The 25381-nt window shown below is 47.7% G+C and overlaps 1 protein-coding gene across 5 annotated transcripts in view; it reads right to left on the minus strand.

The window, feature by feature from the left end:
- PIP5K1B (phosphatidylinositol-4-phosphate 5-kinase type 1 beta) overlaps positions 1-25381 on the minus strand; it is a 290374-nt gene that overhangs the window by 12739 nt on the left and 252254 nt on the right. For all 5 annotated transcript variants that reach the window (XM_046022089.1, XM_046022086.1, XM_046022085.1 and 2 more), the window contains one exon: positions 6640-6757. In XM_046022089.1, the coding sequence (XP_045878045.1) occupies positions 6640-6757 (118 nt within the window). The remainder of the gene's footprint in view (positions 1-6639; positions 6758-25381) is intronic.

Genomic DNA, 25381 nt, shown 5'->3' on the forward strand with positions numbered 1-25381 from the left:
GGGAGGCTTTTTTTTTTTTTTTTAATTGTATAATACCACCTTCTCCCTTTGACCAGATTATCTTGTTCCTTCTCAGATCCCACAGGAGCGCACAGTACGGACGAGGACACCCTATTCACTAAGGCCCTGGGTACGATTCAAGCTTGCTTTCCCTAGACTTCCCCTGTGTTCCTAAGGCGGTTCATGTTGAGTCTGCGGTTTGTTTCCTGCAGGCTCAGTGCCTGGGGGCCTCTAAGGTCACACCACGAGAGACTGTTGTTTCTCAAATACTTTTTTCCCAAGAGTTGGAAAGGCTCAGGAGACCAGTAAACATTGGCTCCTGATGACAAGGAAGAATACGGAAACTGAGAGCCAAGACAGGAGCCAGAGGGAGATTCCGGAGGGAGTGGGGGAGGTGGAGGGAAGTCAGTACCAGGAGGCACTTCCCTCCCCCCTATCCGTAGGAGCCTGAGTCAAGCTCACATACAGAGCTGACCTTGAAGAAGGCAGCCATCAAGCTGGCCTGTGAGGCCAGGAGTCACTGTAAAGCTAGGAGCCAACAACAAAAAATGTACCCTAGCCCAGCCAGCTGTCACTCAATCACTAACTCCGGTTCCCTTAGCGAATCCTTAAACAGTGGCTTAACATTGTTGGATTTAAAAACAATCCTAGGGGTGACCTCCTATCGCAGACTGATGGCTTGCCTCAGTAATCTGAAAGCTTGTGTTAGTGTGGGAATCAATTGTGGGTGCCATGGGTCCAGACAGTGGGATCCATTTTTTCTACTCACTCACATATCTTAGACATAATATCCAGTCAGTGACTTAAGAGGGCCAAGCACTTCTGGAGATAAAGGGTCCTATTTTGCTCTTCCCGAAATCTCTCCATTTCTTACCATTGTGGCCACCACTATGGTGGAAGGAAACCACATTCTGGTTGAATGCCTTACAAGCCAAAGGCAGTGGTTTGCCTCTCCTCCTTGGCTCTCACTAAAATCTATCACAACCCTTTGGCAGATGGGGATTCTAGCTCTCTGCTGGGAAGCACCAGAACTGCCCGTTTCAAATCAACACCCCTCGCAGCATCCAATCTGGCTCAGACAGGAGGGATTAAAGGCCCCGATACTCTCCGTACAAGTCTTTAAGCTCCATGCCAGCGGAGCCCAATCCACAAACGCAGCTTCTCCTGCCAGAAAGTTCCAGTGGGTTTTCTAAGACCCCTGTGACCTAATTTAAAGTGTTTTTCTTCTTTTTCTTGGGCTTTTCTCATACATAATGCTACGATAAGCTGTTAATTCAATCATTTTCACTTCTCTGCCACCCTTCATCCCGTGATCAAAGAGTCTTATTAGCCACCCTAAACACACATTAAATAATCAAGCTGTCCACCAGCTGTACAGGAGAGCCTTAATCTCCAGTGCAGGCCTGGCTAAGAAATGGCTTAACTGTTTCTTCTCCTTGGCCCACAGCCACTTTTGTACTTCAAACAGCCATCTTGCAGAGACACCTCTCTGGATGAAAGTACCTGTCAGTGAGAGGATGTTAATAGGGAAAGTGTAAAAAAGAAAAGCGTATATAACCTTGAGACAAAAAGAAAGTCATTGTTTAACGGCAGCCGCCTTTCCAACTTCTGTGTTACGATAAAAGCGATCGCGCTATCCCCCCTCACCCATCGGCTCCCCGCCGGTCATCCCCGTAACAGTGCTCAGCTAGGTTTTGTTGGGGGGGGGGTCCCTCTTCCCCTTGATACAAAATTGCATTCTACCTCAGGCAGAGAAGCGGCCTTAGGAACTCGAGTACCAACGACGGTATCAGCCTTAGAATGCCGGAGACTGTTTGTAAAGTAGAATCGAGCTCTTACGAGCACTGCATGATGGCCCCCTTTTCAGTCGGTACAGCCTGATCATCTCTGCTCAGTTCTTTCAAGTACCCTAATTTGTGCCATCAACTCACATTCAATGGAAGAAACCATCTTTGGTCACTGGATAAAATCATCTTCAGAAACACACCCCTCCCCTGCCCCCTTGATTTGAATAGTGGCAAATGAATAAACCTGGAACTTTCTAGAGTGAAGGGGAATGGCCTTTTCATTTTTTTAAAAGATTCTATTTCTTTATTTGACAGAGAGCGAGCTCACACAGGCAGGGGGAGAAGCAGGCTCCCCACTGAGCAAGAAGCCTGGTGCAGGACTTGATCCCAGGATCCTGGGATTGTGACCTGAATAGAAGGCAGACACTTAACTGACAGGGTCACTCAGGCCTTCCAGAATGGCCTTTTCAAAGCAGGCAGGATGACAGCCTAGGGACACAGAACCTGAATCCAGTGCTTTCTAAGGGTGACAGAACAATCAGCTGCCCTTTGAGGTAAACTATGATTTCAATTTCGTGTCAAATCACAGCAGAAAGCAGGATAGCCAACCCAATTAATACATGCATCACGTGGGGGGATCCTTCAAGGGAAATGTCATATGTTACCTGGTGTGCAAACATTATCTGGTTTAAATCCTGTGTATTTGTAAAGGGATATAGGCGGTATTCTCTATCAGTATACAAATAACAGCACTGGGAATTAGGTGAGATCTACTAGAAGAGAAACACTATCTTAAAGGAGAAAAAAAAACAGTACAAGAGAAACAAAACTATGTCTCTTACAATTCTAACCATAATGTCCCCCACAGAAGCCTCCAACTGCCCTTCAAGAAAGGACGTCTTTGAGGAAGAGGATTCTTACTAGGTCCAGTGGAAGGGGAGACAAAGGTTTTCCTTTCTCCTGCTTATCTTTTCCATTCGCTTGTTCACAGTAGAGAGGCACATGGCAATAGGGAGGGGAGGCCAATGAGCTACACCCTCTCAGAACTGGAAGAGCATGCAAAATAGAAAATAAAAACCTCCAGCGTGAAAACACACCCTGGAATTAGAAATTCATGGTGCAGAACTTTCTAGATGTCTTGCCAAAAAATTTATGTTTCAATACTGTGCAGGTTTAGGATAGAGGAAGATGGGATGACACAGCAAAATCTGGGAAGGGAGCTGCTCCGGTGAAACCTTCTCTTACTGGAACTCCCACAGAATTTAGAGGAAGCCACAGCAGGCCAGAGCTGGAGGGGGTCATAGAGTGGCTGAAGGATCCATTTTATGGATGAGAAAGCAGCGGCCCTGAAGGGGAGATCAATTCAAGGTCAACGATAAATGAGAGGCAGAGAGAGCCATAGAACCCAGGTGCTCTCTTCTGTGGAATTAATTTACGGCCCGCTCGGTTCTGCAGCAGGGATAGGGGCTAAGTGAAAGCACTAGACTCCCGGGGATCCATCAGGTCTCCATTAATGACCGGAAGACGTCATCTGTCTTTTCATTCCCACGGCCTCTCACGGGCACACAGTGTGGGTGCAAGGATGTGCCCTATGACAACACACTAACATAAACAGATGCGAGAATGCAGCCCCTTCTATTAAGCCTGATGCTACGGTTTTTAAAGACATAAAATAATGCCGCTCTTCTTAATTTGTGTTTGTCCGGAAAATAGTGATTTTGATAGAAATTTACTTAAATCAACACTAATAGTTATTCTGAATGAATGATTACATAAATTGAGTAAATGTTACATTTTCTCATTAAAAAAAAATACTGACGAATGGAACCCACATACACAAAAACTCTTGGCTGGGCTCCTCAATACTCTGGAAGACGCACTGGTATCCAAGGTGTGAGAGTGTTGCGCTAGAACATTAAAAACCAGAAGTTTACGCACACTGTTGCCAACATCACTCCCCTGTCCCCTTCCCTCGTTGGGTCCATCTCTTGCTTTACGAGGAACAGGATTCCAACCACATGGCCGGAAGACCTGGACACATAACCAGTGCCCAAGCCGTAGGGACAGGTGCTCGCGGGGCTGGGTTTAGGGAGGAGAGCACAGGGAGCGGGATTTCAGTTTCTACCCTGCCTTTACCAGCTGTGAGAACTGGCCGAAGGGAACTCCAGGTCCTTATCCGTGTGAACAGGGACCACCTTAACCCGTACCTGCCCGGAAAGCAAGCCCGGGGCCAATGGCTGGAGGCACGGGGGAGGCGCTCTGTTGTACCTCGTTACTGTTAAAGACCCTGCGCTCTCCAGCAGCACCGAAGAGTTCCCCTTACAGTGTTCTTGAATTTTCACCTTTGAAATTGAAGCGTACAACAACCCATTGGTCTCTTCACCCCAATTTGTCTCTGTGTCCTCTTCTATCTTATTTGCATGTTACCTTGTGTGATTTGGGGCCAATCCTTGAACTTAGTCTGATTTCTGTCTGGCAAAGGCAGTGTGATCCCTAATGCAGGCAGCACAGCTCGGTCATTAAGAGCCGGCTTGGGGCAGGGCTCGGAGGGTTAGAATCCTAGCTCTGATCTCTGACGGGTCATTTGTTGCCTGGTCTGGGGCAAGTGGATAATCGCACGTGTGTCCCTTTCCTTTCTGTAAAATGGAGCTCCGGCGGCTTCGTAGCGGGTTGTGGGGATTAAATGGCTTAAGACAAAGTATTTAGGACACTGCTCAGCTTGCAGGAAACATGGAAAAATACTAAATAGCTTATCATAAGTAGCTACAAAATAAGATTAGGCTCGATCAGCTTTTCTCCCCAAGCCTGGTGAGAATTTCTGTTGCCTTCGCTGCTGTGGGACTCCCCTCGCTTCCCATGCCTGTGAACCGTTAGCAGCCCCGTGCTGGGAAGGCTGGGCAGGGGACCACCACCGCTGCCGCCTCCAGTTCTAAACTCCCAGCTTCCTTCATTCCTAACTGCTGCTCAAAGTGCTTTCAAACCCCTGCCAGTCACTACTGGGGCTCTTCCCTGGGACTTCTGGAGGAAGCATGAACTTCTTCTGAAACGTTTGGCTTCTCCGTGTCCAAGAAAGGCACAGAAGCACCATAAAATGAGACACTGATAAAAGGACAGAAGCAGTTTTCTTACAAACGAAATGGAGAATACCAAGGAGGAGCAATCAAAATGACTAATGACACAAGCTTTCCAGCAAAGGAGTAAGGGTAATCCATAGGGTAACTGGGATCAGTAGGGCCATTTAACTACCCTGTGACCTTCTGTTCCTCTGGGAAGGGTCACATGCCCCTGGTTGGTGCCAATCTGTTTTTTTTTAAAGACACAAGGAGCATGAACTCTTCGCTCATGAAGATCAGAGTTCATTTAGTTTTTCAAAGTTACCGTGGGACCAAAAAATTACTGTAATTTTTTTCCTATTTAATTCCCTACCTTCTTGGTTGTACAGAGGAACCAACTCTTCAGTAAGGATTTTAAAGTGCACCGTAACTTATGTGGGGAGGAGGGTTGCCCAGTGGAAAAAAAAAAATTCTGTTGTTGCTACAACCAGGATATTCAGATGTTATTTAAAAAAAGTCCTTTCACAATGGTGGTTGTGGGGAGAGGACTTCTGTTCTCTATAAGGGGTCAAGGAAAGCCTATCTGAGATGATGTTTGGGCTGAGACCGAAGGATGTAAGGAAGCAAGCTTGGGACAGCTAAGAAAGTGTATTTTCAGACAGTAAAGGCAAATGCAAAGGTCCTGAGGCAGAAGCATAGTTGGTTATGGGAGAAATACCAAGGTCAGTGTGGTTGGAACAGTATGGGTAAGGAAGACAGAGGCAGGGAAAGGAGGGCAGAGAAAAGTGGCAGCGTAGATCAGACCATACCGGGCCTCGAGGACATTGGAGCTTACTCCAGGAGAGGTGAGAAGGTGCTGGAGGGCTCTGTGATAACGAGTAGCATTTTTGGTGACCAAGGTCCTGTACAGTATGCTTGAGCGAACAGCGGGCTAGGCTGGAGCGTAGAGGGGAGTGGTGGTGTGTGGTCAGGAGACCCAGCCAGTGGAATTCCTGACACGGACTTGCACACTAGGCTCGACACAACTTAAAAGAGTGGAAAACCTGAAATCCACACTTGGCGTCCTTTGTGTGATTTTTGTGCGGGTATGCAGAGATGTGGAGAATGTGTGTGGGATGGACTTGGTAGGGAAACACCCCTTCTCCTCTCTCATAGCTTAGTCCATCAGACATCCTTCTAGACCTCACCTAATAATTGACTTAAGTCACCACGGACAACTTGGCAAGCAGTCAAGGGTGTTCACGGACACGATCATTCCTGATCCTCCAAGTGGCCCCGTAAGCTCGGTATTATTTCCCTCCTTTGGCAAACAGGGACACACAGAGAGGTGCCTGCCCAGGTCGCGCCCCCCCAGTTGGTGACAACAGAGGGAGATAGCCAAGATTCTTTGGTGCTGACCTCCGGTTCTTGCCACAACCCTGTTGTGGGCCTCTTAAGCTACCAATTTACCAAGGAAGTAACCCAGAATTCCAGAAGATTCATGCACAGGGCAGATACACTGGAGTCACAGAAGACGTTACCCCAGAGGAGCCCCATTTCGCCTCACAATTAGGGGATCCGTTCTCTTCTTACATAGAGGCATTTAGCTTCTTACCCTATGTACTTTTCTGGAATGTTCTGCATGAACTGTGTGAAGGCAGGGCTTGTGAAAAGCGCCCCCATGGTGCCAGTGATGGAGGGCCATGGTTTCTTTTAAAACCCCAGCCTGCCTGGCCTCGCAGAACCCATTCTTGCATAAACTGTGGTCCTGGGCCCATCCGTAAACCAGAAGGAAGGGGGAAGAAACTAAAATTACTTACTAAATAGACATCAAGCACGGAGGCATTATCGTCCTGCATTTCCAGAGCATTCGGCTCAGAAGTCAAGTAGATGGTCCCCTCTTCCAAGGTAAATGTTGAGCTGGAAGGTAACCCTTTACTGGAAAAGACAAAGAAGAATAATGAGTGCGTGGCCTCCAGACCAAGATCCACGGAAACCTCCAAGTTAAAGACATGGAGTTCAGGAAAGCTTTTTGGGATTAAAAAACGATTTTGAGAGTTCAAAGGTAATACGGTCCTACCCAGAGATAGGCTCGCTTGAGTTTAAGGAATTCGGTTGTACTAGCTGTGTATCTCCCTGCTTCCCTGCATGGGACACTTGTTTATACTTCTGAGAAGGGATGTGAGGGTGGAGGGCTTTCACCTAGAGGCCCACCCATCAGCTCTGACCTTCAGCAGTGGGTTCCTGCTGCTTGGGGTTGCCACTTAAGAGTACGCGTGCTTTGCTGGTTTACAAAGATAACCTTGTGCACGATCAGTACTGGTTTCTCTCTCTGTACTCTTCTCTTTTCCTTTTAGGCATGAAAGGTCCAATTGTACCACCGGTTGTCAAACTTAAATGTGCATCAGAATCCCTTTACAGATTTCTTGGTTTAGTAAACCATCAGCTTTCAAGGGTGCTTCTCTGAGAACACTGTGTGCCAACGACCATCGCTCGTCCTTTTCTGGATCAAAAGTAATGAGGCAGTGACGGGCTTTAATTGGCTTTTGCTTTTCAATGACTACAATGTCACCCACCAAACAGGAATTACTTATCTACTTAAGCATCAAAGCTCGAAATAAAGGTGGTCAGAAAATAGGTAAGTGTGGGATGACTTCTGATTTTTATTCCTGGCTCGTATTTTATTTTTATATAATTAAAAAATCCCTAAAGGCTGCTGGGTTATTTTATGAATATATCATTTATTGGACAAAGTTCAGAACTCGGTTTTCAAGACTGAGAGTATAAAAGAATATTCTGGAAGTGATTTTTCTTTAAGCTTTATGCCCAAACTCATGACCCCAAGATTAAGAGCTGCCCACTCTGTTGAGCCAGTCAGACATCCCTGGAAGTGATTTTGCTTAAAAAATTTTTAATTTTTGGGGCGCCTGGGTGGCTCAGTGGATTAAGCCGCTGCCTTCGGCTCAGGTCATGATCTCAGGGTCCTGGGATCGAGCCCCGCATCAGGCTCTCTGCTCCGCGGGGACCCTGCTTCCTCCTCTCTCTCTGCCTGCCTCTCTGCCTACTTGTGATCTCTGTGTCAAATAAATAAATAAAATCTTTAAAAAAAATTTTTTAATTTTTTAATACTACATGTGATGTAAAATACAGCTAAAAGTCCTCTTCCTTCTTCTGCCGTCCTGTTGTGATCCTGAGTCACTCCCCTAAAAGTAAATCCATTATGTACATATTTTCAGTCTAATATTTATCTTCTATTTTGGGTAACCATGAGTAAGCTAGCATGATTTAGGGGAAAAAATGAGGGTATTCTTTGGGATTTACCAATTATTTTAGCTAAAATACACTGTGATTACAAAAGACAAACACTGGATTTCCTCAGCATTCTATGGTCAAATTTGATCAAAATCAAACTTTATTTGTATTGTTTTTCACATGTATGAGGAAAACTTTCCTATCTCAACAGCATAGTCTGAGCATTATTTGGGGGATGAAAATGAGACTCAGAGGGATTTCTATCCAGGTTATATAAAGAACTCTTAGAAAAATAAAAGGACAAATCACCCAATTAAAAAATGAGTAAAGGATATGGAGAGTCCAGCAAAGAAGAACTACAAATGGCCAGTAAGTGTATGAAATGATGCTAAACATCATTCATCCTAAGGGGAACTCAAATAAGAACTCTGGGGAGCTACCCCTTCTCGCCCCCGAGCTGCTGTCATAAAGACAGGTGAGAAAGGAGCTGGAGAGGACCTGATGAGAAGGGGGCAACGGCTTTGGGAAAGTTTGGTGGATCCTTAAAACTACAAACCCCAGCAATTCTACTCCTAGGCGCAGATCCAAGAAAAATGAAGACATGTGCCCACACGGAAGCTTGCCCACCAATGCTCCCAGTCGCATTCTTCAGAATAGTCCCATAGTGTTAACAACCCAACTGTCCACTAGCTGGTGAATGGATAAGTAACTCCTGCAACAGACTATGATTCAGCAATAAGAAATACCAAGGTGCCGATACGGCCAACAACATGGCTGAATCTCAAAAACGTTTGTGCTCAATGAAAGAAGCTGGTCACCAAGGACCACGTATTGTGTGATTTCACTGATGTGAAATGTAGAGAAGAGGCCAATTTAGAGGACGGAAGGCACATGGTGGCCAGGGGTGGAGGTGAGCAGGGGAGGACTAGGGAGTTACTGCTCTTGGGTGTGGAGTTTCTTTCTGGGCTATTGAAAACGATCTAAAATTAGCTTTTAGCAATACACAACTTGGTGAGTAGACTAAAGCCACAGAACTGTCTACTTGGGGTCAGTTTTAGAGTCTGTGAAATATCTTAAGTAAAAAAATTTCATGAAGCACCTAAGGGCCATGGTTTTAAAACTGGTCTCCGTGCACAGTACCAAAAATATCAGAATTTTAGTATATGTGCTGCCGAAGTGAGCACCAGAAATATCAGAAATGGAGAGAATAGTTTAGGTCACATTGTAGAGCTGTTTTGAATAGATTCCAGTCATTCAAAAACCATGTTTTTCTTAATAGAGAAAAAACATTCCAGTTGACCTGGCTACACAACAGAACTGGGCTCTGAGTTTCCACGCTGCGGGGTAAACAGACCACGTGCAGGTGCACGGAAGCCCGGGGAACCGTCTACAGAGTCACAGGACCAGCTGGTGTGGCACAGCTACGGGGACCTCCCTCTAGGGCACCCACCACTCTTTGGCCTCTTCTGTTCATTTTTTTTTTAAAGATTTTATTTATTCATTTGACAGAGATCACAGGTAGGCAGAGAGGCAGCCAGAGAGAGAGGAGGGAACAGGCTCCCTGCTGAGCAGAGAGCCCAATGATGCGGGGCTCGATCCCAGGACCCTGGGATCATGACCTGAGCCGAAGGCAGAGGCTTTAACCCACTGAGCCACCCAGGCGCCCCAACCTCTTCTGTTTACATCATCTCTCCCTGTCCCCACCCCCCCTCCTTGGATTTGTCCCCCCAACACGTCTGCTTCACAGATGAGGGATCTGAAGACCAGGCAGGGAGGCGCAGGGACTTGGTCACACAGCTGCTGAGTAGAGTTTAGGATCTGAATCCTGTTTTCCAATCAAGCACCTTTTCTAGGGCCAGCTAGTGGATGTTTTCGAAATCTGCCATTGTAGAAACTGAGGCAGCAAAGGCAGAGGGGCCTACGAACTCGGAAATAATCCCTGGATCCAGCAAAAACGAAGGCAGTACACGGTGCTGGATGTGGCTGCCGAGATCTCGGCTTGAGGAGAGTAAAGATGGCCAGAACGGTTTGGGGAAAACTAGGCAGAATATACTTTACAAATAAATATATTTTCTTCCTTAAAAAATTAAAAATAGAATTACCCTGTGATCCAGCAACCCCATTTCTGGGTATATACCCCCAAAGAAGAAAACACAGTCTGAGCTATTTGTTTACCCAGTGTCATGGGCTAAACTGTGTGTCTCCCCCTGCCCCCCGCCCCCCAAGCCCCATTCATATCTTAAAGTCCTAATGCCCAGTACTCCACAATGTGTCTGTATTTGGAAATAAGGTCTTTAAAGAGGTAATCAAGGTTAAATGAGATCACTGGGAGAGGCTCTAATCCAGTATGACTGGTCCCCTTAAAAGTAGAGATTGGGAGGGGGGAAGGCCTGGATGGTTCATTTGGTCAAGCATCCGACTCTGTTTCAGCTCGGGTCATGATCTCGGGGTGCTGAGATCGAGCCCCACACTGGGCTCTGTGCTCAGCGTGGAGTCTGCTTCTCCTCCCTCAGCTGCTCCCCCTGCTCTCACTCATAAACAAATACAATATTTTAAATAAGAGTTTTGGACAAAGACATGAACAAAGACGGTATGAAGACAGGAGAGAAGACAGCCAAGGAGGGAGGCCTCAGGAGAAACCAACCCTGCTTCCCCCTTGATCTTGGATGCGTAGCCCCCAGAACAGGGAGAGAACACGTTGCTGTTGTTCAAATGGCTTCGTCTCTGGCACTTCCTTAGGGCCGCTTAGCAAAGGGACACACCCACGTCCACAGCCTCACTCCCGGTGGCCCAGGGTGGGGGGAAGCGGCACAGGGTAGGGGGAAGCAGCCCGAATCCCTGCGGATGGATGAGCGGATACACAGAACTGACGCGCACAGCCCAACACTAATCAGCCTTGGAAAGGAAGCCAGTTCTGCCACACGTTAACGGCGGACTCTGTAGGACTTTGTGCTACGTGGAATTAGCCAGACCGTAAAAGACAAATACTGTGTAATTCCACTTCCGTCAAATTCACAGACACAGAAACAGGAATGAATGGAGGTTGCCCGGGGCAGAGGGTGGGGGATGGGGGCAGAGTTTCAGTTCTGCAAGATGAAGAGTTCTGGAGCCCACTGGAACCCACTTGCACAATAATGTGAGTGTACGTGACACTATCAAACTGTACACTTATGAATGGTTAAAGTGGGAATTTTTTTTTTTAAGTTTTAAGAGAGAGCAAGCATGAGCAGGGGGGAGGGGCAGAGGGAGAAGCAGACTCCCCATTGGACAGAGAGCTGGATGCAGGACTCGATCCCAGGACCCTGGGATCAGGACCTGAGCCGAAGGCAGACACTTCACCAACTGAGCCACCGAGGCGCCCCGTTAATGTGAATTTTACCACAATAAGAGAATAGCATTGGGGAGTGCTGTGAAGTGTGTAAACCTGGCAATTCACAGACCTGTACCCTGGGGCTCATAATACATTATATGTTAATAAAAATTAAAAAAAAAAAAAAGAATAGTATTGAATAATAGTTATTTAAGCTTCTAACATTTTAATTAAAAGAAATGACCTATGAAAGAACTCTGTAATATCCAGAACTATAGCCCTGCGCAAACCATCAGGCAGGGATACTGACTCCCATTCAGTGTATTCCGGATAACCTGACGCGAACACATCTTGGCACAGAGGGAAAGCTACAGAACCCATTCACTCATCTGCCTTTACGTACTGAGTAAGGAGGATGACAATCTCATGAGTGAGACCATAGCACAGAGATGGCCGGTCCCTTCCCTGCAAGAGAACGCGTTTTAGGAAAACAGGTACCTGGGTGGCTAGAGGCTCAACCGGCGGGGCATGAACTCCGGGATTAGAGGATTCAGCCTTGAGCTCTGGCTCTTCTGGGCTGTGGCGCTACAGGAGACTGTCCTCACCCTGCCCCAAGCTCCGGGCACAGAAAGTGAGGATAGTATCAAACCTGCAGGGTGGCTGGAGACATTAGTGATTGCACAGCACAACCCCCCATTCATGTACCTTGTGGTCTGGGTGCTAGGATGGAGCAGAGAAGGAAATCAGTGTTTCCGCCTCGCAGACCTTACACAGCGTGAGGCAGACAACGAGAGAAACACTCAGAGCGCCGACAAGAGCCACAAGTGAGCGAGTGGCACAGGGCGTCTGTAAACCCCAAGCTCCCCTTGCTCTGCCGCTGGAGTTTTAAGGATCTCAGGCATGAGTTCCACACCAGGGGACACAGATATGTCCCCTTCTACTCCAGGGGGCACTGGCCTGCTCTCCAAGGCACCTGCCGCAGTGCGCCCCGCTCCCTGGCTGCTCTCTCTCCGGGTCACATGCTGCCTGCGCACTCAGGTCTCGGTTTCTTCAACCCCCTGGAAAGGCTGGGAGTGGGTGGGCAGCTGCCCCTTGTGCAACTGCTTTTCAGCCACTTGCCTTGCAAGTCCTGCAGGTTTGTTTGGGGCTTCAGCTGGAACCGATAAGAATAATTCTCTTTCACATTGTTACATTTTTAGCAAAGAGACTAGTAAAGGTCATACACACCACTGAAGATAATAGCTTTACCTTTTTTTTTTTTTTAATTTGTCAGAGAGAGAGAGAGAACGCGCACAAGCAGGGGGAGCAGCAGGCAGAGGGAGAAGCAGGATCTCCGCGGAGCAAGGAGCCTGATGTGGAACTCGATCCCAGGACTCTGGGATCATGACCTGAGCCAAAGGCAGACCCTTAACTGACTGAGGCACCCAGGCGTCCCAAAGGTGTCTCTTTCCTAATCAAGAAGTGCCTCACACAGAACAAAGTATTTGTGATTAAAAACCTTTTTAAAATATACTTGAATGTGTGAGTGTCCCTTGCTACTTAAAAAAATTAACTAAGTGTAAATATTAAACGAATAGGGACATAATGAAAGCATAAACCGTCGAACCCACGGAATGCATGTGCAGCAAATTCCTCCCTCCTTGAAGATGCCTCAAGCAGTCAAGTTTAGATTGGTTCTAAAAAGGATTTTCACTTAAGTGTTGGCGCCACTGATCAAGTCCATGTTTGTTTCTCTTCCGTTCTGATCTGGGGGGAGTCTGGGGGGGATATACTCAGCCCTGTTACTGTACTGTTGGTTTCTTGGGCATAGGCCTATCTAGAACCCATTTCTAATTTGATTTTTTCCAGATTCCTTTATCGGGGTCACTGTAAGTGAAAGCATCCCTCTTGGGCTCAGTGCCCTCCCAACCCAGTCACTGTGTCCGAGGGCCGGCTACTCCTTCGCCTCGAAGCTTGGGAAGATCCATTTCTAGAAGCAATGTTACATGACTAGGTTTAAGAGTCTGGCTTCCTGCCTGGGTTCCGCACCATCAACTTTTGCCACTATTCCCTCCATTCAGACCGAGGGCTGACTGAGCCTAATTCGCAGCCAGTCTTTTGGGGGAAACAGTCCCACCCAGTTGGGTTCTTCTTCCCTTGAAAAATCAGAGAAACCGCTTGTCCTTTGCAGCTGCTCTGGGCTCCGCGCTCTGCACCCAGGTGGCCTGGCGTGGGTCAGAGCTGTGCAGGAGCGGCTTCCAGATCCTCAGAGCGCTCACCCGGACAGCAGACACGAGCGGCTCTCTGACGTCACACGGGCCCCTCTATCATTTACAAAATGCTCCTTTCTGTCGCCAGCACGGTCAGTTTGGCTTCATGGGAGAGCACTAGCCTGGCTAGACTTGCTGAGAACAGTCATCGATGATTTGATAGCTGGGAACACTCTGACTTCTGTTGCAGACCTAAGCAGTGTTCTATAGCTCATTCTCACTGGGGGGGAGGCAGGGGCATGTGCTCAGGGGACAGGCAGCAGGCTCCACAGTTTCTTGTCTTAAAAGCTATCCTCTCGGGGTACCTGGGTGGCTCAGTGGGTTAAAGCCTCTGCCTTCGGCTCAGGTCATGATCCCAGGGTACTGGGATTGAGTCCTGCATCGGGCTCTCTGCTCAGCGGGGAGCTGGCTTCCTCCTCTCTCTCTGCCTCTCTGCCTACTTGTGATCTCTGTCAAATAAATAAATAAAATCTGAAACAAAACAAAACAAAACAAAAACCTATCATCTCACTGCCTTGAGGTTCTTCTATCCAAGCAGTAAAAATCTATCCCACGGTAATGATGAAAAGCAACGACCCCCTGTCCTGCCCCCGACCCCACCCCAGGGGGCAGCTTCTCTAGGGATGGCTCTCTTCTTAGCATTTCTGGTGCTTCCTTCCAGATCTTTGGAGGAATCAGGGAATAAAAGATATTCTCAACCTAGAGCATCATTTACTGGTTCCATTAGGAGGACATGACCCTCCCCCACACTGTACTTTCTTCCAGCGTTTGCTATTTATATTTCATTTAGTTTGTAACTGAATAATACACTTGACCTTTTCTATTCCACCAGCCATATACCGGATATCTTACATTTCCTGTATCATTTCATCTCTGTCCCTGCGTTCCTCTCACTTGGTATTAGATCCACTTAAAAAAAAAAAAAAAACTACTTTCTTTTATCTCTGCTTTGTCACGGCTGTTAATATTTATATTCTGTCTTGTAGCGATAACCACATTTTTCCTGCCTTGTCCATGGATTGATTCTAAAATGAGAACACTGATACATGGGATTTATATTATGATGACTATGTAAAGACTGGAAATGTCTGGCCACCAGGGAGTGAATGTTCTAGTCCCCTCTCTGGATTCAAAGCCATGGTTGCTGGGCCATACTGAGAAAAATGTTCCCAACAGGATTAAATGGAACCTTTCTTTTCTCTTTTTTTTTTTTTTTTTTTTAAAGTTTTGCTTAAATTCTCCATGTGTTAGGCTGTTCCATGTTGGGGGGTTTTTGCCCTTTAGAAATGGACTGCCATCGGGATTAAACAGAGAGCGTGTGGACAGGACAGAGGCTTAGAGACAGCTCTGCCCTCCGATGATTCGTTACTAGTCTAGGCAAGTCCTGACTCCGAGCTCCTGCTTCTTCATGTAGAAATAGGAATGACAGGCCCTGCCCTGCTCATCTCCTAGGGCCACTGGGAGAGCCAAGGCAGGTACCGCGGATGAGAGCGAATGCCCGCAGTCACGCTCTCCTGGACGAACAAGGAGCAGAACCAGGACTGTTCCTCTGGGCTCTGTCTCTGGGTGGGGGTGGGGTCTGGACAGCAGCTGCTTGCATAGACCGGTTTCTCCGAACGCTCTGCAAAAAATTCCTTTTCTGCTATTTTCGGTTTAGCTACCAGAACGTTCACCGACAAGAAGAGTGGACAGGAAAACTCTACGAGTGCAGAAAACCCATAAGCACAGCCTCGTCTCTTTTAAAGGCTGTAAATCCTTGTTCAGCCCCAGAGATCCAGGCTTCCTGGGGGGCGGGGGGCGCTCATGCCAGCCTGGCTCAGACACCTCCGAGGTGATGGGCAAGCCCACAGCATATGCCTCTCTCAGGACAGCGCACTGGGGCCGCAGTGGGGCGGTGGGTGCTACGTGGGGGCTGAGGCGGCTACAGGGACGGAATTCTGAAGCCTGGGCACTGGGGTTCCTACTCGCAGCCCCGAGAGTGTCCGCATGCAGCAAAGCTCACGCCGGGGCCGGGACACAGCCAGTCGCTCTCCCGGTGAGCTCCTTGGCTGAGTGGACGGGCAAGTGTGTGAGACGCCCCGAGCAGTGGGAAGGCCTAGGCCATGGTCACTGCCTCCCGACTGCTGCACCAGACACCTTCCTAACCTGCCCTGCTGCCCCATGGGCTCTCGGTGGCAGGATTTGCTGCCTGCGCTCTGTCTGGGTTCCTTTTCAGCCCTACAGGACCACAGGACCACGGCTGCAGCTGTCCGCTCTCCTGCGCTCTCCCCTCCTGCTATTTTTAGACGAGGAGACTGCCTGTTCCTCCCAGAGGCAGGCAGAGTGGCAGTCCCTCTCCTGGGACTCCACGCACAACTGGCTGCCTGCGGTCTCTGCCCCGGGGCGGGGGGGGGGGGGGGACTTGCCCCTCTCCCTACACACGTGAACAGCTGGGGCACGACGCCCACCGCAGACACGGCGCACACAGCAGCACTGGGACCGGCCGGTGAAGACCAACGCCAGCTCCGTGCTGCCGGGTGCAGGTGTGGCGGGAACAGGAAGCCGCGGGGGATCCGAGAACCCAGGGCAGCAGCGTGCGTGCGTGCGTGCGTGCGTGTGTGTGTGTGTGTGTGTCTTTTTCTGCTGGGAGAAATCTCTTCTGAAAAGGAACCCTCCTCCAAGCTCAGAGACCTTTCCCACCACACACCTCTAGGAGATTTGTTTTTCTTTCCAGCGCCCTCCCACACACGGGCTTCCCAGTGGCATGGACAGTGATGTCTACACCGGGATGACTACTGCATGCGCTGGTACTTCATTTAGTCAGGAACTGTAACCCTGTGAGGTTGGGGATCGTCCTATTTATTTGGAACATGGGTACTAAGGCTAACTCCTCCAACCCCAGGTAATACATGGTGGCCCCTAGATGTGGCCCAGGTGGACAGATGGAGCCATGCCCTCCCCACACAGCCTCCAGAGCGTCAACCACGGCAGAGAAGGAGCGCTCTGCCAGGTGTCTAAGACAGTCGCGCAACCATGGTTCAACCATGAGACAACAGACATCTACGGATCCATTTCTAAATGGCCAAACTATTACCAGACCTTAGTCTTGTTCAGCTTAGGTGGGCAGATAAAGACAATAAAGAACAGCTGCAGGAACACGGCTACCCCAGGCAAAGAAATTATTTTGAGACGGATCACAGACCAAATGGGAAAGCCAAGACTGTTCAGCTTCCGAAAGAAAACGAAGGAGAATGTCTCCATGACCTCGGGGGTCCTGACCATGAAGGGGCAGAAGGAGCTTTCTGATGTGATGGGAGTGTTCTTATCCTGGTCTGAGTGACAGTTACTTGTGTGTACACATCTGTCAAAATTCGTGGAACCACACACTTGAGACTTGTGTTAGCATATACATAGTTCAATAACGAACATTCAGCATCAAGAGCAGCACCTTCTTTTTTACTAACTGAACTATAAATCATTCATCCAGATGTATCCCAGTGCCTGGCCTGTTGTGGGTACTGCGCTAAAAGACAAAGCTAAGTTGGTGAATCATTCATGCACTGCTGGGTCAATGACTTAGTCTCTGAAAAAAGTAGGAGATGGCGAACAGACACATGAAAAAATGTTCATCATCATCAGCCATCAGGGAGATTCAAATCAAAACCACATTGAGATACCCCCTCACACCAGTCAGAATGGCCAAAAGCAACAAGACAGTAAATAATGTGTGCTGGAGAGGATGTGGAGAAAGGGGAACCCTCTTACACTGTTGGTGGGAATGCAAGTTGGTGTAGCCACCTTGGGAAACCGTGTGGAGATTTCTCCAAAAATTAAAAGTAGAGCTTCCCTATCACCCTGCAATTGCACTACTGGGAATTTGTGCCAAAGACACAGATCTAGTGAAAAGAAGGGCCATCTGTACCCCAATGTTCATAGCAGCAATAGCCACAATAGGCAAACTGTGGAAGGAGCTGAGATGCCCTTCAACAGAAGAATGGATAAAGAAGATATGGTCCATATATACAATACAGTATTATGCCTCCAGCAGAAAGGATGAATACCCAACTTTTTTATCAGCATGAACGGAACTGGAAGAGATTATGCTGAGTGAAATAAGTCAAGCAGAGAGAGTCAAGTATCAATATGGTTTCACTTACTTGTGGAGCATAAGGAATAACATGGAGGACATTAGGAGAAGGAAAGGAAAAATGAAGGGGGAGGGGAATCAGAGAGAGAGAGACTGTGGACTCGGAAATAACTGGGGGTATTAGAAGGGCGGGGGTTGGGGGGCCAGGGGGATGGGTTGGCCCTATGATGGGTATTAAGGAGGGCACGTGCTGCACGGAGCACAGGGTGTTATACGCAGACAACGAATCATGGGACACTGCATCAAAAACTAATGACGTACTGTATGGTGACTGACAACATAATAAAAATTAAAAAAAAAGGAAAAAAGTGGGAGAAATACATGATGAAGGCTAAAAAGAAGCAAATCAGTACGTATATCATTACTGTAAAACATAAAACCAAAAAAACCCCAAAAAGCAACTTCTCCAGGACTTTACAACACCAAATCTCTTAGGCTGTCTTGGAAAACATGTTTTCTGTCCATATCTGGCAGACCTTAGTATCAGAATTCATTCTCTTCCCAGAGTGCTTGTCCATGGAGTTGACAGACAATGTATTTAAGTAGGTCCCAGAGGTAAGGCTTAGGGGGGCAAGACTAATTCTAACACGAGCAGCCCATGAAACATCCCCGGCTAAGTGGCGTGCGCTGAGCTCGAGGTGACTGTACCCTCCAGCTAGCAAGGCACCACAAAGGCAATGGGAATTTGGGGGGGGGGGTGTCTCTTAAATCCCAGGGGACCCAAGGCCTCCATGGCGGGAGAAGCAGTACGATGTGTGGAGGAATGAGCTAGAACAAGAGGCAGGGTAGCTAAGCTCTGGTACCAAGCCGGCACTTAGAAGCCGTGTGCGCTGTGGGGACACAGGGGCTCAAGGGCTGGGGGAGCCATCTAACCTCCCCGGGCTCCACCTCCTCCCCGTAAACATCGGGGCTTTGAGTCTGTCGCGGTCCTTCCAGCTTCCGAAAGCTCGGATTCCCTGGCCCCGCTGGCCCTCTCTCAACTTCCCCAGAAAACTGAAGTCTGAGATCAGAGGAGCCAATCCCAATCGGAAACGCTGAAATGGAAATGCCTCTTGCTGTGCCAGCTGACGGGACCAGTCCGAGAAAACGGCCAGGAGAGAATTCGTTCCCAACCTCAGCACCATATACCGCACCTCGGTGACGTAAGTCCTACAGATGGAGGTTGGCGGCCCCTCGGCCACCTCCTGATGCTTCCTTGCTATAGGATTGGACAAAAAAAAAAAAAACAACCCAGGAAAGCAAAGCGTTATTCAGCGTCCCCTAAAACTTGTCTGTGGAAGTCCAAGCCCCACACCCCATACCTCAGAATGTGACCTTATTTGGAAGAGGGCCATTGCAGAAATAATGAGGCTGTGTTCAGACTAGAGGAGGGTGGGCTCCGATCCAACATAGCCCATGGCCAGGTGGGCACACAGGGAGAACAGCACAGACTGGGGTGATGCTTCTCTAAGCCAAGGAATGCCAAAGACCTCAAACTGCCGGGCGACAAGGTGGGACAGATTCTCCCTCACAGGCTTGGGAAGGAGGCAACACTATCGACACGGCGGGCTTTTGGCCCCCAGAAGCACGAGAGGATACAGTTCTGTGCGGGTACTTTGTTACGATAATCCTACCAAACCCACGCAGGGGCCATCAGTGTGGAGAGGAAAACCCTGCCTGGAAACAGGCCAGCTCACCAGTGCGCACTCTCCTTTCCCTCAGCCCCTCACACCAGTACCGGAACCTTCAGGAAATGAGTATTCTGGGGACCTGAGTAACGTACCATTCCTGTTCTCTGTGGAACATGACACTTTCTCACTTTAAAAGGTAAGGCCTTTCTTCAGTAAAAATCCACCAAACATTCACTGAGGTTTTCTTTATTTTCCAGAAATCATTAGAAAACATGCATGCCTTAGCTTTCAGACTTGACTTGGGTCCTCCTTGCACCGATGTGCTAAAAATGCCGAGGGCTGAAGGGACCTGCCCTCAGCAGCATTTAGTCAACACCCAAATTACTACCAAGTCTGTGGAAGGTGCTGGAAAAAAAATAGTACGAGAACAGATTACAAGGCAGCCTTGCTTTTCGCAGATGTAATTATGGCTGTTCAGGGCTATTGGAAAACTGTAAGCAGAATTGATTTTCAGTGTGGCTGGTGGCTTCAAAGAGGTTCCGAATGACAAGACGTCTCTTATATGTGGTGAGGCCAATGCCAAACTCATTATAAACTCCGATCTGAATAACTGGAAAATGTGCCGTAAACTACCTGTCTCTGCCGGCCAGGTCTGCACCCTGTCCCGAGTCATTAAGTACATAAGCAGTGTAGGGGGAGTGAGACTGAAAAGCTCCCCAGTGGGCAAGCAGCTGGAGGTGTCTGGCTGGGATGATCGGGGAGGTAGAGAGCACTGGCGACTCGGAGAACGGCTGGGACTTATTCTGGTTTTCCAGTCACAGCTCGCTTTAATCTCAGGCAGGGACCCTTTCGCCCCAAGACCCATCCCATAGTTTAAGGAACAAACGAGATGCTTTGAAAACAAGGTCAGGTTACTTGCTTAAGTAGGGATTCTCAAACTTTACTCTGCATTAGGATCACCAACAGGCCCAGGGAGTGACATTTTAAAGAATCGTTTCTGAAGCAGGTGGCTCCAACACACCCCTTATGAAATACTGGCGAACAGACACTGAGAGAGAAACACTGCAGGATCTCACTTCTGTGTGGGGTCTCGAAAAGTCAGATGTGGAGACACAGAGCAGAATGGTGGTTACCAGGGGCGGGGAGACAGGGAAATGAGACACGTTGGGCAAAGATACGAAGTTGCAGTTACGTGGGACGAGTAAGTCTATAGAGATGGAAGATGCACCACGATGAACTCCGCTGACACTACCCTATGGTGTCCTGGCCACGGACTGAGAGTGACTTTCAGGTGCTCTCACTACACACACACACACACACACACACACACACACGGTAGTACAACCTTCTAGTCATAAGTCCTGAGGATGTGATGTTTGGTGACTCTTGTTAACAATACATTATATTGTTAGCATTACAGATCTGAAAGTTACTAAGAGAGTGAACCTTAAAAAAAAAAAACAAACACCTCCCCCAAACCAAACCAAACCAAACTAAACCAACCAGTAAAAACAAACAAAAAACCAAACAAACAAAAGGAGAGACACACAAAACATAGTCCCTCCCTTCAAGAGCCCATCTCTAGTCAAGAAAACATACAAGCTAACATGTAGGAAGGGAGAACCAAGCTCCTGGTCTCAATCAAACAAAGTAACAATGTGCGGATGGGTACGTTAGCTACCTTGATCACAGTAATCATTTCACTATGTACACATATCATAAGGACAGACAATTTTTATTAAATACAGATTCTAAGTGCAAAAGAGTTCTAGGGGAGAGCAGTCAGTAATCACGCATGCAAAGACCAGGAAGGAGGACAATAATTTCCACACCTATTTAGCATGATAAAACTTCGCTGAGTTGCATGTGTCCTACTTCCTAGGTAACGTTTTTGAAAATAGTACTTTGCAGGAACCTGTCCTGGGCAATTCAAAATTAGCACATTAGGCTGTGATAAAGAAATACTAAAATCTAAAAACAAAACAAGAAAGAAAGAAATACTGGCTCAGAAGGAAGATAAGGATTGATGTGCAGCCCAGAAAAGGGGGTGGGCTGCTTCTGTGAACGGCCAAGGACCAGAACGATCGGCTCGGGGGGAGCATGGCCACGGATACGGGCGAGGATGCTGGTCCCTGCTGAAGGCCCTGACCGTGCCTTCAGGGTTCAGTGTGGACTGTGCTCCACGCCCAGAGGGGCTGGCAGGGCGGCTCTATGGGCTGCACCTGCCCGGCGTTCGGAGCCCTGAATACTGGGGTCAGATACGCAGCCACGCACCCCGCATCACTCACGATAGATTCCACCTTCCAGAAAATGCACGCATAAGCCAACCAAGAAGTGATCTGGCGCTCTGCAGAACCCACAAAACATGCTAGCCATTATTTTACATTGTTCGAACACCTGCCTTTTCATGACACGCGAATGTGGCCTGCCGTGTGTAAAAACAAATACGTTTACAAGCTGCCGTGGAAATGATACCCTTCCCCATGTAGTCCACCGACTCCGAGAGGACTCAATGGCCCATTTTTGGAGTCTGATTTAAACTCAACTTATTTCAGGGGCTCCTGGGAGGCTCGGATGGTTAAGCATCTGCCTTTGGCTCAGGTCATGATCTCCAGGTTCTGGGATCGAGCCCCGCATCGGGCTCCCATTTCAGCAGGGAGCCTGCTTCTCCCTCTGCCTTGTCCCCTGCTTGTCCTCGCTCTGTCTCTCTCCCTTTCAAATGAATAAATAAAATCTTAAAAACAACAACAAAAAAACCCACTCAACTTATTTTGGATAATGCCCATCTTTCGTATAGATGTCTAAATCCTGTTTACACGGAGCTTCTCACTGGCGACGCATAAAAATGCTCTCAAACTATAAGTCACTTTGATGCAGCTGTTCTAGTCCCTCGGAGTTGATTAGGAGAAGGGACTGGAAGGCTCTGGTTCCTTCCTCAGGGAGTCCCCTGCTAACGAACCAGGGTTACTCAGCTGGGACTCCAGTAACTACCTACATGAAGTGGCAAACGTAACTTCCCTTATTTACCATAAGGTTGCCGTGAATGAGTCATGTGCAGGTGTCTGCCACGCTCCCTGCCCTTGGAAGGTACCTATTAATGTCTTCTTTTCCACTAAAACTGGAGGTGCCTCAACTTACCTCGTCACGGTCTCCCTGTCTCTGGTTATATAAGGGCATCTGTGAGACTTCAGTAAAGTGACTCTGACCAAGCCGGTCACTTGTATTTAATACATTCTAGCTGTTACTAGTCTTATCATTGTAGAGGATAATGAAGAAACAGTTTAGGGATTTCAGTGTGACAAAAGCAGGGGCACACTGAGAAGTGTGCAACAACCAGCATTCTGGGAAAAACATATGCATAGAAATATGCGTGCATACACATGTATATATACCAAACATCTCACTGACAAAGAACGTATAGCACACAATTGACAAATGAAAACAACGTGCGGTCATTTTTACTGTAACGTCCATATAATGGATTGTCACAGGACGCTTTTGTTGATTTTTGTTTAACTCTGGCATCCATAGCCAACCCACGCTTGCGAACGATGATGCATAGCCCCGTTAGGCTGCTTCGTATTTTCCTTTACATGAATAAGACAGAAACGGAACAAAGATGTGTCCGAGTTTCACTCATTTTTTTTTTAAAGATTTTATTTATTTATTTGACAGACAGAGATCACAAGTAGACAGAGAGGCAGGCAGAGAGAGAGAGGAGGAAGCAGGCTTCCTGCTGAGCAGAGAACCTGATGTGGGGCTTGATCCCAGGACCCTGAGATCATGACCTGAGCCGAAAGCAGAGGCTTTAACCCACTGAGCCACCCAGGCGCCCCTTCACTCATTTGTTAAGGGCAGGAGCTGCAACTGTCCTGGATGGGAAACGGTCTTCAAACACTGGTCGACTACTTCCTCCATTTTTTGTGCTATCCACAATGCGATGGTACTGCCTTCCGCAGGCTTTTAAGTTAAAAAAACAAAACAAAACAAAAAAAACCAGACCATCAACAAAACTGTCCTTCTAGCTCTGACTTACAATGCCTGACACCCGCTGTGGAGGGAGTGCGCCAACTTCAAGTGACCAGTGTGATGTCACTGAAGCTGGAAAGGACCGCACAGCCCTACACCACCAGACAGGATTTCCACCCGAGGGAAACCATGTATCCAAGCACCCTCACCAGCAAAGAACACATAGGAAGTAAAGTAACTAAGAAGCACGACCATTGAGGCCCATATTCAGAAAACTGTAACTCCTGTAGTCATCTTTTGTCATTTAATTTCCAGTAATGGCTGGGTTGACACCTGCCTGGCAAAATTTAATCGATGGACTTTTCACAGTCGGAACACGGCCTCACAGCGGCAAGAAGAAAACATTAGGAGCAATTTTTTGTACGGCCTCCAGGAGTTACCACATCCATCGGAATCACTCTTGCTTCTGGCGAAGTGTTACTTAACGTTAGTGAACCACAGAGCCCGGCGGGACTGCCCCGCGGGACTCTGGAGTAACAGCACGAGGCGCTCAAATTCCGACGTCCACGTGTAATTTCTTAAATCCGCGCACATTAAAATTACACGGTGATATCCCATTACATGGATATTTTGACTTCGAAGAGTTAGAGCCCATTGTTTTCAACTCCCAAAACTGAAGACCAAGAAGCAGCCTATAACTTTCACGCATGGAAGATAATATATATTAAGGAAATAAAATCCACAACATTTGGATGAATAAAAGTTCATCCGTCTTGGTATTAATGACCTACTTTGTCTTACCAAAGCGCTTCCTCATGTTGTGGGAAAGATGATCTCAGACAATCCACTCTGTGCAATGTTGCTTGGGGAGGACAATTTCCCACTAATTGCCAGGGAAAACCAAACACCCGCCGAAATCATTAAGGCTGAGGCCAGTCGTGCTACGGGCACATAATGAGTAAGCACGTGAAAAGACCCGGCACAGAGCCTGGGCTTGACAACCTGTAATTCACCCCAGCTATACTTCGAGATGGCACCGGGTTTCAGTGAAAAACAACTTAAGAAGAACAGATGATCCTTTAAACAATTTTAAATTTCACCAGTCTATGATTTCAGAAAGTCAACATCACCTCTTAAAATATCTATGATACGATCAACAGAAAGGTCACTGGACCCAGAGCCGATGGACTTGGAGTCTGACCTCGATTCTGCGGCTATCCATCCACATTTCAGAGATGCAGAGGAAATAACGTCACCTCTATGCACCTTAGTTTCCCAATTTATAAAGTCAAGGTGTTGTGATAATAATGGCCAGTTTTTAATTTATTGATTTTTAATTTCTTTTAGAGACACAGAGAGAAACAGCGTGTGAACAGGGAGAGAGGGACAGAGGGAGAGGATGAGAGAGAATCCTAAGCAGGCTCCATGCAGAGCCGGACACGGGGCTTGATCTCACGACTCTGAGATCATAACCTGAGCCAAAATCAAGAGCTGGACGCCTAACAGACCAAGCCACCCTGGTACCCTAATAGACAGTTTTTTACAAATGAGGATATCAAGCTCCAGCATTAGGAGAATTCTGCGTCCCATGAGGACCCAAAAACTCGACAAATACATCCTGAATATTATTCTCGAACAACCGCGAGGACCCTCTTACAGGTTTCCAAGGTCGCACGTCCCTACGTTCTTCTGAACAAACGCTGTGATTCCTCTCGTTTCCAAATGTGTATCTGACCTTCTCGCCAGTGTGTACTGTCAGTTTCCTTATTGAAGCTTGTTCACTCCTGAGAACAAGGCTCTTTTCTGGGAGATCATAAAGCGATTCCCAGAAGGGGGCAGCGCGGAGGTGGAGGAGGTCCCCGAGATCAGAGACCCCGCGACGCCCGTGTGGTGGTTCCAGCCTCTGGGCTGCCGACTGCTTTTCCTCCACCTTTGGGCAATGCAATGCTTATAAATGGCTAAGTCTTATTTTAAAATTCAGAGTCTATGTTTTTTTTTTTTTTTAAACACTGTTCAATTAAACAATTTCACAGTTTGAAGCACGCT

The sequence above is a fragment of the Meles meles genome, chromosome 11 (assembly GCF_922984935.1).
Source record: "Meles meles chromosome 11, mMelMel3.1 paternal haplotype, whole genome shotgun sequence".
Taxonomy (NCBI): domain Eukaryota; kingdom Metazoa; phylum Chordata; class Mammalia; order Carnivora; family Mustelidae; genus Meles; species Meles meles.